The sequence below is a fragment of the Thamnophis sirtalis genome, unplaced genomic scaffold (assembly GCF_051295495.1).
Source record: "Thamnophis sirtalis isolate CommonGarterSnake01/CBP01778 unplaced genomic scaffold, rThaSir2_p1.2 scaffold_1, whole genome shotgun sequence".
Lineage (NCBI taxonomy): Eukaryota > Metazoa > Chordata > Lepidosauria > Squamata > Natricidae > Thamnophis > Thamnophis sirtalis.
The window spans coordinates 21,430,837-21,443,427 of record NW_028261381.1 but is presented as its reverse complement, the minus strand read 5'-3'; the positions used below and the strand labels follow the sequence as shown (position 1 = coordinate 21,443,427).

General features: G+C 44.5%; 1 protein-coding gene across 1 annotated transcript; it reads right to left on the bottom strand.

Annotated features, from left to right (window-relative positions):
* Nucleotides 1-6,557: 6,557 nt before the first annotated feature.
* EVX2 (even-skipped homeobox 2) lies at nt 6,558-11,246 on the bottom strand. The gene is made up of 3 exons (XM_087710369.1): nt 10,823-11,246; nt 9,156-9,406; nt 6,558-7,232 (listed from the first exon to the last, which is right to left on the bottom strand). The coding sequence occupies exons 1-3, from the start codon at nt 11,244-11,246 to the stop codon at nt 6,558-6,560; spliced, it is 1,350 nt and encodes a 449-aa protein (XP_087566495.1).
* Between the last annotated feature and the right edge of the window lie 1,345 nt (nt 11,247-12,591).

The window sequence follows — 12,591 nt, the reverse complement described above, 5'->3', positions numbered from 1 at the left end:
TAGGTAGGTAGGTAGGTAGGTAGGTAGGTAGGTAGATAGATAGATAGATAGATAGATAGATAGATAGATAGATAGATAGATAGATAGATAGATAGATAGATAGATAGATGGGGAGATTTTAGGAGAGTTTTCAAAATTATTTTTATTTTAGTAAGTCCTTGGAAAAGCTTTATAGGAAACCATGCCTATCATTGTTTAATAATTTTAATGCTGAAATTTTACGCTGTTACTTTAGTAATGTGGATATGGTTCCTTTTCTTAGGGGAGAATTATTATATTTTATGATTGCACAAATAAGCCACTTTGTGATGCAACAAATTCTGAAGGCAAAATAGATGTAAAGAAAATAATCATATTTAAGTCAAGTATCTTCTACTTCTAATTTAGTTTCTCTGCAGGCTTGCAAGTTCAGGTTCTTTAGACTTCAATCTTAGACTTAATCTAGACTTCCGTCCTTAACAGAAAATAAATTCTATTGGTAGAAAAAGAAATCTGCTTTAGGTTTTGACTACACTGTCAATAACTTTCAGGTGACTGTTCTTGATCTAGACATTACTTCTCCTCCTAGCCTTTCCTTCTCCTTTCAGAAAAGAAAGGATTTTAAAATATTTTTGATATACCATTTAATGGCCATATGGGTACTTTTGGTTTTAGCATCATAGTGAAATGGATGCATTTGGAACATATACTTAGAAGGGGCCTTTTCATGTCCATTAATCAACATCCAGTTGAGGATGGATGATCTAGAGTTCTGATCCAGGTAATAACAGAAATGCTGTTTTGAAGACCTGTGAAAAGTGTCCTCTCCGAGAGACACAAAGATACTGGATTCCTGATGGAGGCAATTCAGTTTCACACCCAATAAAAAAGGGTAGCTTAATCACAGAGGAAAGTTCAAATAAACAAGTAAGGGTTCTGCCACTCTTGTCTTTCAGCTCTTTTGCCCTCCCTTTTCCTCCTTCAAGGGCATGAGAATAAATACAGAGAAACGGGGGCTTCTGAATGAGTGCAGTAGAGAATCCCATTGTGCCGCGACACTGTGTATAAGACCCACCAAGAACGGACTTTAGTTCTGTGTATAAGCATGTATTGTAGTGGTTTGCAGGGCTGCTGTCCTCAGAATTGCCCTACTCTAATCAGTGCAGTTTGCGGGCTCTTCAAAACTCCCCTAAAGATCAGCTGCTGTTTGCAGAGGAGAAAAATAAAGTCCACCTTCAAAAAAGAAAATGTTTGTCATCATGCTTGATTCAGTTTTGGATACCCAGCCAGAGACAGAGCCTTGGGGGCCCAAGAAGAGTATTGTTTTATAAACTTTCTGGGACTTCTTCAGGACAAACTCCAGTGTTACAGCACAGCCATTGGATAGGGATAGCCATCTAAAGCAAACTCACTGCCCTGTCAACCTTTAAGTGCAGCAGAAGGAAAAGATCCTAGAAGAGGAACTGTTTCCTTTAGCCAGCTAGGCACGTTGCTTCTTCGTGTCTTCATCAATGGAGGCTTTAAAAACACTCTGCAGGTGAAAAACTAAGGATGTATCAAAAGGCCCGACATTCATAAGCGACAAGGGCAGGCAGCAAAAGCTTTGCCTCTTGCCAGCAGCCCTCTTCCCCGGCCGGATCCGACAACCTACACTACTTTTGGTTCTCCCATTCATAACTTGAAGCTGACATCTTTTTATGCCCCCCCCTCCCCTAAAAAATATACCAAAATAAACGTCAGGTTTTATTTTAGAATTGCCAATATGTGGGAGCAGAGAGGACATTTATTTGTAAATCGGACACATAACACGCAGAGTGGAAAAACAACAAAAAAAGTTCTGCTTTAAAGCCCAGTTCCACTTGTCCCTGGCCCACCCCCTCCATATCTGACTATTGTTTCCCATAACACATGCTGATATATTTATTGGGGGGGGGGAGAGAGAGAGGGACTGTCCGTGCCGTGGAAGCCCCTGTCAAGCGCCTCAGTCGCTCCAGAGGTTCCCTCTGGATGATTGGTTCCACCTTAAATAACTTGGGCTTTTTGGTCCCAAATGCTCCCTGTAGTTCGGGTTTTTGTCCTCCCGCAGCAGCTGTCACCCTGCATTATTCGCAGTCAGCTAAATGAAACATTATTCTAAACATATGCATCGTAATCAGTTCGGTCACACTTACAAGAACACGCGTTAATAAGGCAATCAATCACCCTGGAACAAGCAAGTTCTTCTGTAACAGCTCATAAACAGTGTGTAATGAAGAATTGGAGGTTAGCATGACATGCGTTGATCAGATAATCAATGTCAAAGATGCGATGAGTGTCAGTAAATGTAGTTTTCATGTCGTTTCTATAAAATCTTCAATTTACAACAAGCAGTTCAATTACCCAGAAAATACAGTCAATTAAATAGGGGCGATTGGACAGTAGGGGGGGCTGGATCATCGATCTTTGCATTTCTATCTCGCCGGTGGACATTTAATTTGGTTTTTCTATTAGCGCCGAAATAAAGAAAATATAAAATATATTAAACAACCTACAGATTTATTTTCTTGTCAAAAACAATTCAGGGGTGATGACAGACAGTCTTCTTGCATTTTATGATGAATTATTTTTTCATTCTTCGCACCCTCGAGACAACAACAATCAGGGGGGGAAAATACGTGGTTATTTCGGACAGGGTTTGGGGGGCACTGTCTTTTCCTGTTTGCTTTCCCATCTATCTCAATGCTTTTGTTTTTAAGGGTTACAACCCCCGCGTTAGCAAAGAGCACAGGAAAGCAGGGTGATACATCACTAGTCCAAATGTGCTGCTATAATCGTATTTCTTTAATGGGGGTGTTTTGGGAGCAAAAAGGAGAAGGGAGGGAGGACAGGGAGAAATAGGCTGGAGGAGGGGGGAGAGAGAGAGAGAGAAAGTGGGGCGTGTGTGACTTATCTAACAAAGAACCCTAGGGAACACTCCAGTATATACTTAACCAAACTGCAATTAAAGACAGTATCAGCTTGTATCATTTAGAGCTAATGCAATAATAATGGTAAATTACAGGCCAAAATGGTTTGTGATAGCAGCCTCTGTATTCCCAATAGCTTCTGTGTCGTTGTAATTAATGCCATGGTGAGCAGTTGGTAAAGGTGAATTTTGTGCAAGGGACATCGGCAAGGTTTTATTTTTAAATGTTTTTAATTGAACAGAAATAGACTGTTTGATACACCTCACTGACTTTTTACATGTTCTCACTGAAATATTGATTTTATGGGAAGGAAGGAAGGAAGGAAGGAAGGAAGGAAGGAAGGAAGGAAGGAAGGAAGGAAGGAAGGAAGGAAGGAAGGAAGGAAGGGGACTTGTATTTTGTCTTAAGGAAGTATCTTCAGCATGATTCTGTTAGAACCACTATCTCTGGTTTTATTTTTGTTAAATGGTACTCTTTGGAGATTAAGGAAACTGCACTTCTTTTTCCTAAAAGATCTGACTAATATGTACTTAAAACACCAGGAAAACATGAAAATATATGAACAGGGTGGTAAATTTAAGATCTGTTGAGTGCTTTTCCTATAGAAAATGCACATAGTGTTTGTAAATACACATCTGTAGGGCCAGGCAATTATTTAAACCAATGTTTGACTCACTGCATGTCTGCTATAAACATGAGTAATGTGCTGCATTTGCAGTAAAAACCCAATTAGTATGAATTAATCCATCTGATACGTGTATGAAAAAGTAGCAAAAGTGCTTATTTTAAGAAGCTGTCATAAGGCTGAATAACATTTTAAAATATATTTGTATTAAAACAGCAAACAAACCAAATATCAGGAAGACTTCCCGCCCCTCCCCAAAATCTTAAATAAATCAGGTGGCTTTTGATTTAAATAACATTTATTTTACATGACCAAACACAATAAATAACATAATATACAAAGCTTTGTTGTTATTGCACATTTGTAAAATATTTTACAGTGAATTCATACAGCCAGTGAATATCTGAAGCACAGGACTTATTCACAATTTTTTCGTTATAACTAGATCCATTGGACCTAACATAAAATTATTTTGTTTCTTTTTTAATCTTATTATTTATCAGCAAACCTATCAACCACTTCCAAGATATATAGATTTAATTGATCTATTTCTATTTTGGAAAATGTAAACATTATTGCCAAAATTGTTCTCTCTATATCCAATAAGGGCCATCATTACCAAACTATTTAGAGAATTGGAAAAAAGTAAATGTTGATAAAAGAATGCCACATTTTGCAATTAGTTAGCATTAAATTATATATTAATTTAAAGTTAAATATAAAGTCAGTGGACAATAGCTGGTATTTTTCTTTTGATGCATAAGGAGTCTCATCCTTGTTTCATTAAAAAAAATATTTACTATTTGAGGATTAATTCACTGTTCTCTATATACCTCATGTTAACATAATCAACCCTTCTTTTCTTGTCACCTTCTGTTGTTTTTAATTCTTCCTCTCCTATCTTCATACCAGCATTCTCTTGCTATATTCGACTCCCCCCTCCCCACTAATAAAAATAATAAAAATAAAATACAGTTTTTGTTCACTGAACAAAACAGTACAGACTGGAAAATAATTTCCTGAATGTCCATTATCAAAATGTGGGGTTGGGAAAAGAAAAAAAAAAAGGAAAAAAACCCCAACAAGTCCAGTGTCTTAGAAACCGGCAAATTTCAGGACACTTATTTGAAATATATATATATAAATTAGGGGGAAATGAATGGGCTGCGCGCCTGTGCTCACATCTTACACATGGGGCCTAAATAAGCAATAGCTAGTTATGCGAGAGCTTCAACTCTTCAGAAAAAAATATCTCATTATGTGAAGAGTAAAGTGACTCTGCCAGGAGCTTTATGGAAATATCCAAGTTTGATTTAATGAGGCTCTTTCACATTGGTGGAATATCAACTGAAAAGTCTATCCAGGGTGTCCAAGTTCCCAAAATGAAAATTGGCAATTGAGATGATCAGAACCATAGCTTTCGTGTGCAAAAAAAATAAAAATAAAAAAATCACTTCCAAGGTAACCGATCTAACGTTAAATAACCTACCGCCTTTGCACCAGGAACAATGTTTTATGTACCGGGTCTCTTATCCGTCTCTTCTAATGACTTCCCTTAGCGGGTTGTTAGTACTTGACAGCAGGTCTCCGTGCGGGGAACTCCCCCCACCACTCTGCATTCAAAGGAGGGTCCATCAGAGAACATGATTGGCAATTTTCGTCATAATCTGCACATTATTAGCATCAAAATTGACACCGCAGTAACACCGGTGGTTTTTGATGCGTCTCTCAAGTTCACGGAAAGTTGCGGGGATTTGGGGGCTCTCTGTTAGCCAGAGCGCGGAAGGAGGAGGGAGGTGGGGGGGGGGAGCTTAAATAAAGCAAGCATATTATTTTCCTCCTTTGAAGAGGGGAAGAATTCAACATTTTTTTAAAAAAAAAGTTGTGTAGAAGATCCATTTTAGGATAGGATGCATGCCAAGAAAGTTTCAAGTATTTTCCAGATAATGCAGAGTAGGAGACGCTGGGTTTCCTGTTTTTTTTTTAACTACCCCTTCTTTTTTCCCCACTCTGCCTTTCTTTTAGCCAACCCATTCAAGCCCCCCCCCCTCCCGCGGCCCGTTTGCTTTATTTTGGGGAAGCGTTTTTTGGAGGCCCGCTCAAGACTACAACAGCCGCCTTCAATGGGGGAAAAAATCAGGACAGTAAGCATCGGATTTTCCTTTCCTTTCAAACAAGTGTTTCTCAACCTTGGCAACTTGAAGATGTCCGGACTTCAACTCCCAGAATTCCCCAGCCAGCATTCTGGGAGTTGAAGTCCGGACATCTTCAAGTTGCCAAGGTTGAGAAACACTGTTTCAAACAGCCCCCCTCGACTCCTTGAACCGCAGGCATCTCTGCGGCTGTTCCCTTAGCCGGTTCTTAGCCTCACACCCTCAACCAAATTCCGCTATAAAATTGATACTGCTGGTGTTTTGCTTCAGGACAAAAGAAAGGGGGGAAAAGAGGAAGGAACCAGGGTATGAATATTAAGCTCTGGTTTGAGAGGACGAAACAATAAGGTGAACCAAACAAAAACAAAAGACAGTTTAACGCAGGAAAAAAAGGCCAAGCAGTTCCCAATGCCGTCAGCAGGGGGAGCAGAGCCAATCTCTCCCCGAAGATTAAAAAGAAAGTACCGTAAATGTCTGGAAGGAATCGCTCCCCCCCCCCGCTCCTTTTACACACACACACACACACACGCACACACACACACGCACACACCTTCCACTGAGAAAGAGGGAGGGGGGCTTATAGTTTTTGCTTTACCGGGGCCCCAAAATCCATCCATTAAAACTTTTGCAGCAGCAGCTTTTGGGGAGATTCCGTATTAAACCAGAGCCGTCCTAAGCTAGAATCGTTAACAAGAACAGCACTAGGAAGAAGAAGAAAAAAACCCGTTTTTAGAGCTTCCGCTACGGGCTTCCTTTCCTTCCCACCTAGGAGACCCCCCAAAAGGTTCGCTCCAGCCCAGGGCCGCCCCGGGCCCATCAGCGCCCTCCGCTGACGGGGGGAGGCTGGCTGGCTGGTTATCTGGTCAAGGGAGCTTCCTCCCGCTGGTCCGGGGAAGGGACGGCCGTCTTGCTGAGCACGGCCGCCGAGTAAGGCAGGAAGCTGCTCTCCGAGCGCTGCGAAGCGGCCGCCGCGGCTCCGGCCCCGCTGCAGGGGAAATCCGAGCTGGAGGAGCGCGAACCCAGGGCCGCCGCCGCCGCCGCCGCCGATTGGCTGCTGTGGCAGCTGAGACAGGAGCAGGGGGCGGAGCCGGTGGGAGGAGCCGAGGAGGCAGCAGCAGCCGCAGCAGCTGCAGCGGCGGCGGCAGCCGCCGAAGCCGCCGCGCTGCTGTTGAGCCCCGCGGCGGCGGCGGCGGCGGGCGACTGGTAGAGGCCCGGGTGTCTGAAGCTGCACAGCAGCTCCGGCCGGGAGTAAGGGTGCGAGAGGGCTCGGAAAGTGTCCAGCGGGCGGATGGAAGTGGCGAAGGGGGAAGCGGCCGCTCCGGAGGCTGCCGCAGCCGCCGCAGCCGCCGCCGTCACCCCGACGTGCGGGTAGTAGTGGAGGGGCACGTGGGAATGGAAAGGGTAAGGCAGGCTCCCCGTGGCGGCCGCGTGGGTCATCATGTAGGTGTAGAAGCTGGGGTCCGCCGGGTGGGGCCAGGACATGGCCAGCCTCTGCCGCTTGTCCTTCATCCGCCGGTTCTGGAACCACACCTGGGCAGGAGGAGGAAGGGGAGTCGCCGAGTGAGTCAGAAATGCGGGAGAGGCGAGACCCGCGTGCATAGCCCGAGCAACGGAGGCCGCAGGTCCCTCCCGTCCTCGCTTTTAATTTCAGCATTTATTAGATTTTTATCCCACCGTTATTCGTTTATAACAGTGGTTCCCAACCTTTTTCGGCCGTGCCCCACCTAAGCATCTCTTAAATTCTGATGCCCCCCCCCCCTACATATAATTCTTACTTTACTTAAAAAGTGAACTCACGCGGAGGAAGCCTAAAAGGCCATTAACTTAGTATAAACAAGGTTCAAATTGCCTGCATTAAAAATCAAATTGCCGCCATGTGGGCCTTGGCCCCACGTTGGGAAGCACTGGTTTATAAGCATCTGGAGGCCTGAACGTACAAAATACTGCTTCGTCCTCCTATTTTCTCCACAACAAGCACCCTGCGAGGTGGGCTGGGCTGAGAGAAGAGTGACTGGCCCAAGGTCACCCAGCCGGCTTTCATGTCTAAGGCGGGACTAGAACTCACAGTCTCCTGGTTTTTGGGTCACTGTCTTAACCACTGCCACCAATTCGCATCCCTTCTAGCTGAAGGTGGAATTCAGCTTCTAGTTAAAATAGCTTCGCGAAGGCAGTTTTCCTCAGCTAAAATCGAAAAGAAGCTGCCTGCATTTTAATCCTGGATAAATAAACTCGAAATCCTTCTATAAGATTCTGGCTTCTCTTATTCTAATTCAAGTTAGAAGTACATAAATGTCTCTTTGCAAAAAGCTTTTTTATATTTTATTTGAACGATCACCTTGGCAAAAGAACAGCCTTTTTTCGTTTTTGTTTTTAAAAAGGTATACATACATTCTCAAGAATCCACCTTTAAAGTCCTCTGAAATTCTACTTTTGTTTTATTCTGAACTGGCCCTATAACCTCTAATCCAATTAATTATGCTTAATGCAGCTTCGTTTCAGTCCATGACATGTAAGCATATACAGAACTGAAATTATCACCCAGTGTCAATTTTTCAAAAAGTGAAAACTGCTATAAGAGAAGTTTCAGCTGAAATTGTAAAATAATAATTTTTAAAAAGGGATTCGTGCTGGGGAATGCTTTATAAGAAAATGGAATATAATTTTCACTGTCATTTTATCTCAGGCCCCTTTGCAATTATTAGTTAGGAAGCGATTCTCATAATGCCTTCTTGAAGAGTTAGTTTGAAGGCACGATTCCCGTTTTCCAAGTTTAAAAGCACAAAGACCCGTTTAATGCAAGACTATTTAATGCTGCTCTCTTTTTAAAAAAGTATATTTTTATTTGTAGTGCCAATCTGCAAGAGGCCTCATAGCTTAGCATCCTCTTTCTCTTGAAGGGAAGAGAAAACCCCTATAGTGAAAAAATAATAAAAATACACCAACAGGGAGGTGGGGGAAACAAAATGTGTATATTCAGTTCTGGAGTGACTTGGTTAATTACCCGATCCCCTTCCTGCTTCTTTTATTTTTATTATTGATATTTCATTCACTCCGTTTTTGCTTTTATCTCTTTCTTTCTTTCTTTCTTTCTTTCTTTGTGTGTATGTAGCTACAAATATTAAAAGCAATAACAAAGGTGAACAAAATAAAATACGAAAATCTATCCCATGGAAGGCGGAGTTCCTTAAAATAGCAAAGCCACCGGCTTTCTTTTCATTTATCTGATTCCTTTTTACATTGATCAGAATTCCTTCCTACTTTTTGAGGAAGGCAAGCGCTGGAGAGGACATTTTTTTCAGTCTCGGGCAAGCCCCGCTGAAAGAGGATTACAGCCTGGGGAGCTACACACACGGAAGCGACAACCCAAACCATCAAATCGGCTCTTGAGCCGCCAGCCACCCTCCCCGCCCAGCCCGGACTGGCTCGCGTGAGTCCCTCTTCCTTGGCAAATACCTTTATGGTCGTCTCGGGAAGGTTGAGCGCCGCGGCCAGCTCACACCGTCTAGGCCTGGAAACATAGTTCTCGCGGTAGAATTCCTTTTCCAACCGGGCGATTTGCTCCCGGGTGAAAGCGGTGCGGTACCTCCTCACTTGGTCGGCCCCGGAGCTGGAACTGCTCAGGCTGCTTCCGCTGTGCAAGTTGCTCAGTGTGGATCCTGAAGACGAGCTGGTGGTGCTAGGAGTCGAACTGCTCTCCGAATAGCCTTCCAGACAAAAAAGTAACAAAAGAAAGACGTTGCTTATTGTCCCGGAGACGCACGGCCAGGCGGATTTCAGCCCCTGTAATCCACGCTCCCCCCCCCAATAATTAATGCTGACTGTCGGGGGAGGGGGGAACAAATTGCCGATGTGAATAGAATCAATAGAAAGTTTCTTCTTTTATCTTTTGTTTGCAATTAGATGAGAAGTCATCAAGAAAATTAAGCATCCTTTAAAAACAAAAACAAATCTATTGATTAAAAAAAAAAGATTCCACGCCGCCTAAAATATATATTCGATGGGAAAAGTTAGAGGCGTCTTTTGTAAGACGCCTACAGCTAATCTTTCCTGGGGCCTATCGCTGGGGATTTTTCCCCCCTTACTTTTTCGTTCACTTTGTCCAGAGATATACAAAAGGAAGATAAATGGAAAGGCTTGCCCAATTCGGATTGCAAACGAATGCCCTGTTAAAATGTGTTTCCTAAAATATTCCACAGTCCCACAGCCCCTGGTGGTTTTAATTGTGCAACTTGGGTCCGACAGAATGTGTTCTTTTTTCACTGCTTTAAAAATAAGTTATTGAACGAGTTTCTGGCATTCTGATGCATTATTCCTAGTCAAAGTTCACCGTGCTAAATAAGTCGCACGGGTGGGAGGGAGGGAGAAGCCAAAAAGTAAGAATAGAAAAGAGCAAACTTTTTTTTAAAAAAAATTGCTGAGTTTCCAATGGAAGCCCAGAATAAAAAAAATCAGGCGATAATTTACTTAAAGGACCCGCTAGCTAGCTACGCTCTGAATAAATTGAGCTACATCAATTATACCAACAGGGTCTTATTGCAATCTCGGAGTTGCTCAGTATAGGCACTCCTTTCTAAATATACTTCATCCAAATTCAGCAAAAAGCACTTGTTTACACTTGCGAAATAGGGGGAAGATTGTTAAATATAGCCCGGCAAATTCGGCTATAGAATTTGAAACTCGGATTTCTAGATCAGCCGTGTAAAATCCCATAGCCGATCTGCCCAAAGATCCTCAGATGTGGGGATATGCTGTGTAAAAAGTACACATACATTTTCACTCCTGTCGTGCACACTTCGACACAGAGAATCCAAAGTATAAATGCCACTCGAGAGTCGCTTAGTGCGGACAGTGTGTGCCACCACACACAACTCTATATATAACCTTTTGCTTCAAATTCCTTAAGAGTGCTGGGAGGCTAGGTGCACCTTCGATTGATCTCCAAATTAATACCCTCGTATTTTACAGGATGCCTTCCCTAACTGGGGAAAGGGGAGTAAGCAAAATAAGAAAATAGGAGAAGGGTTCGATCCTGCTGTGCTTGGATTCCCCTGCAACACCACCCCCCCAACTCTTGCCCCGCTAAAAGGGTGGGATGGGGGAGCACGAGAGAAGAGGGTTACCTTTGTTATTGCTTTCCTTCAGAGCGGAGGCCAGGCTGGTCGGCGAGCGAAGCGCGGAGCAGCCGACCTCCACGTCGCTGTTCATGTCTACCTCTCCAGCCACTTCTGAGTAATGGCTAATTTTCTTCCTGCTTTCGGCGGGAGGCAGCTCTGCCGCTACGGCGCTTTCGCTGTTCTGGTGCTGAAGGCTGAATAAAGCGTCGATTTCGAATTTGCCTTTGCCGGCCGGGAGGTCCCCGATGGAGCTGTGCAGAGAAGCGGAAGTTAGTCTTGGGCTGAGCCGGCCGCCGTGGGGCGAGTTTTCCAGGGCCTCCAGGACCGCGTTCCCAGCCGCCTCGGTCAGATTCGCCAGCCTTTTGCTGGCCGTGGGGCTGTGCAGCCCCCTTTCCATCAAAATCATCTCTTTTCTTATTCTTTCCATCATCTCAGCTCCCTCCCCCCCACAATGGAAAAAAATTGTACGTGAGAATGTAGACAGGCGTGGGCGCCTGAGTGTCCGTGGCTGTAGGTGTGATGTGTGTATAAATATACACGATCGGTCCTTCTAATAATCAGCTCACGGCAACAAGGGCCGGTTCGCTTTCGGGTCAGGAAAATATCTCTAAATATATAAATATATATATATATATATATATATTGAAGAAGGCACCAAACGAAGAAGAGGAAGAAGAGAAAGGGGAGCGAGATGTAAACGCTAAGGGAATGACTGGTCAAAATGACCTATACATCCTTTCCAGCCCCGAAATGTCATTCATCACAGAAAAGGAGGGCTCGTCATTAAGGTACGAATGACGCTGGTCGAATAATCATTTATTGTAACAGGTTTATAAGCAAATAAATACAAGATCCTGTCAACGGATAATGAAGGCGGCTTCAGAGCAGACAAATAGATCCAACAAGGGAGGCGGAAAGACCAGGACTGGAGAAGAGGAGGAGGAGGAAGAGGAGGAGGAGGAGAAGAAGGAGGAGGAGGAGGCAGAGAGGAGTCCTCGTCCGGCGCTCGATCAGATCCTGCACGGGTTGCTGAGATTTGGCCTCTGGGGTGAAATTGGCAGCCTGATTAATAAACGAACTGAGCAACATTTCCCCCTTCATTTAGGTGAATCATTATGCCCTGATTCCAGCCCCCCCTTTTTTTTCACCCCCACCCCGTTTGCTTTTGTGCACGAGAGAGGGGGGGGGACACCAGGAGCTTGTGTGTGTGTGAACGCGCCCGCGTGAATGTGTGCCCTGCTTTTTTTAGCTCCTAAGGGACGCCGTTTCTTTTTCGGTTTTCTCCCACCCACCCACCCCTCCAACAGCAACGCCGGATAAACGGCGGAAGCCGTTTGTGCGGTTCCTGAGAAAAGGGGTTTGGGGGAGAGCCCGGGAGAAGCAAACCTGCCCAAGGGAGGAGGGAGGCGGAGATTGTGCCCCCCCACCCCCACCCATCTCCCTGATAGCTTTTGACCCTCTTCCCCGGCGTCCTTAAAAAAACAAAAACGGGTTTTCCCGGAAGAAACTCACTCGCCCTGGCCGCCGGCCACGAAACCGCCCCTTCTTCAGCCTTCCAGACGTTCTCGGCAAATGCTTACCTATCAGACCGGCCTCATCAGGCGCGACCCCCAGCCGGGGAAGGGCTCCGTTAAGCGTCATCTCAGCGGGTTCCCTACATTTCCTTAGCGCGCCCAGAGACCCTTTTCCCCCCCTTCCAAAGTTTTTTCTGCCAGAGGACGGGTCTCTCCACACCCCTTTAACGACGGAAGTCTGCTTAAAGTGTTTCCTTCGCC

Bases quoted from the DNA above. Each gene is read 5' to 3' on its own strand.
- EVX2 (XM_087710369.1), bottom strand. From the start codon at position 11,246: ATGATGGAAAGAATAAGAAAAGAGATGATTTTGATGGAAAGGGGGCTG. The intron at 9,407-10,822 runs GTAACCCTCTTC...TTTGTCTGGAAG, and splicing joins GAAGGAAAGCAATAACAAAG to GCTATTCGGAGAGCAGTTCG. The intron at 7,233-9,155 runs GTATTTGCCAAG...CCTCCTGCCCAG, and splicing joins TTCCCGAGACGACCATAAAG to GTGTGGTTCCAGAACCGGCG.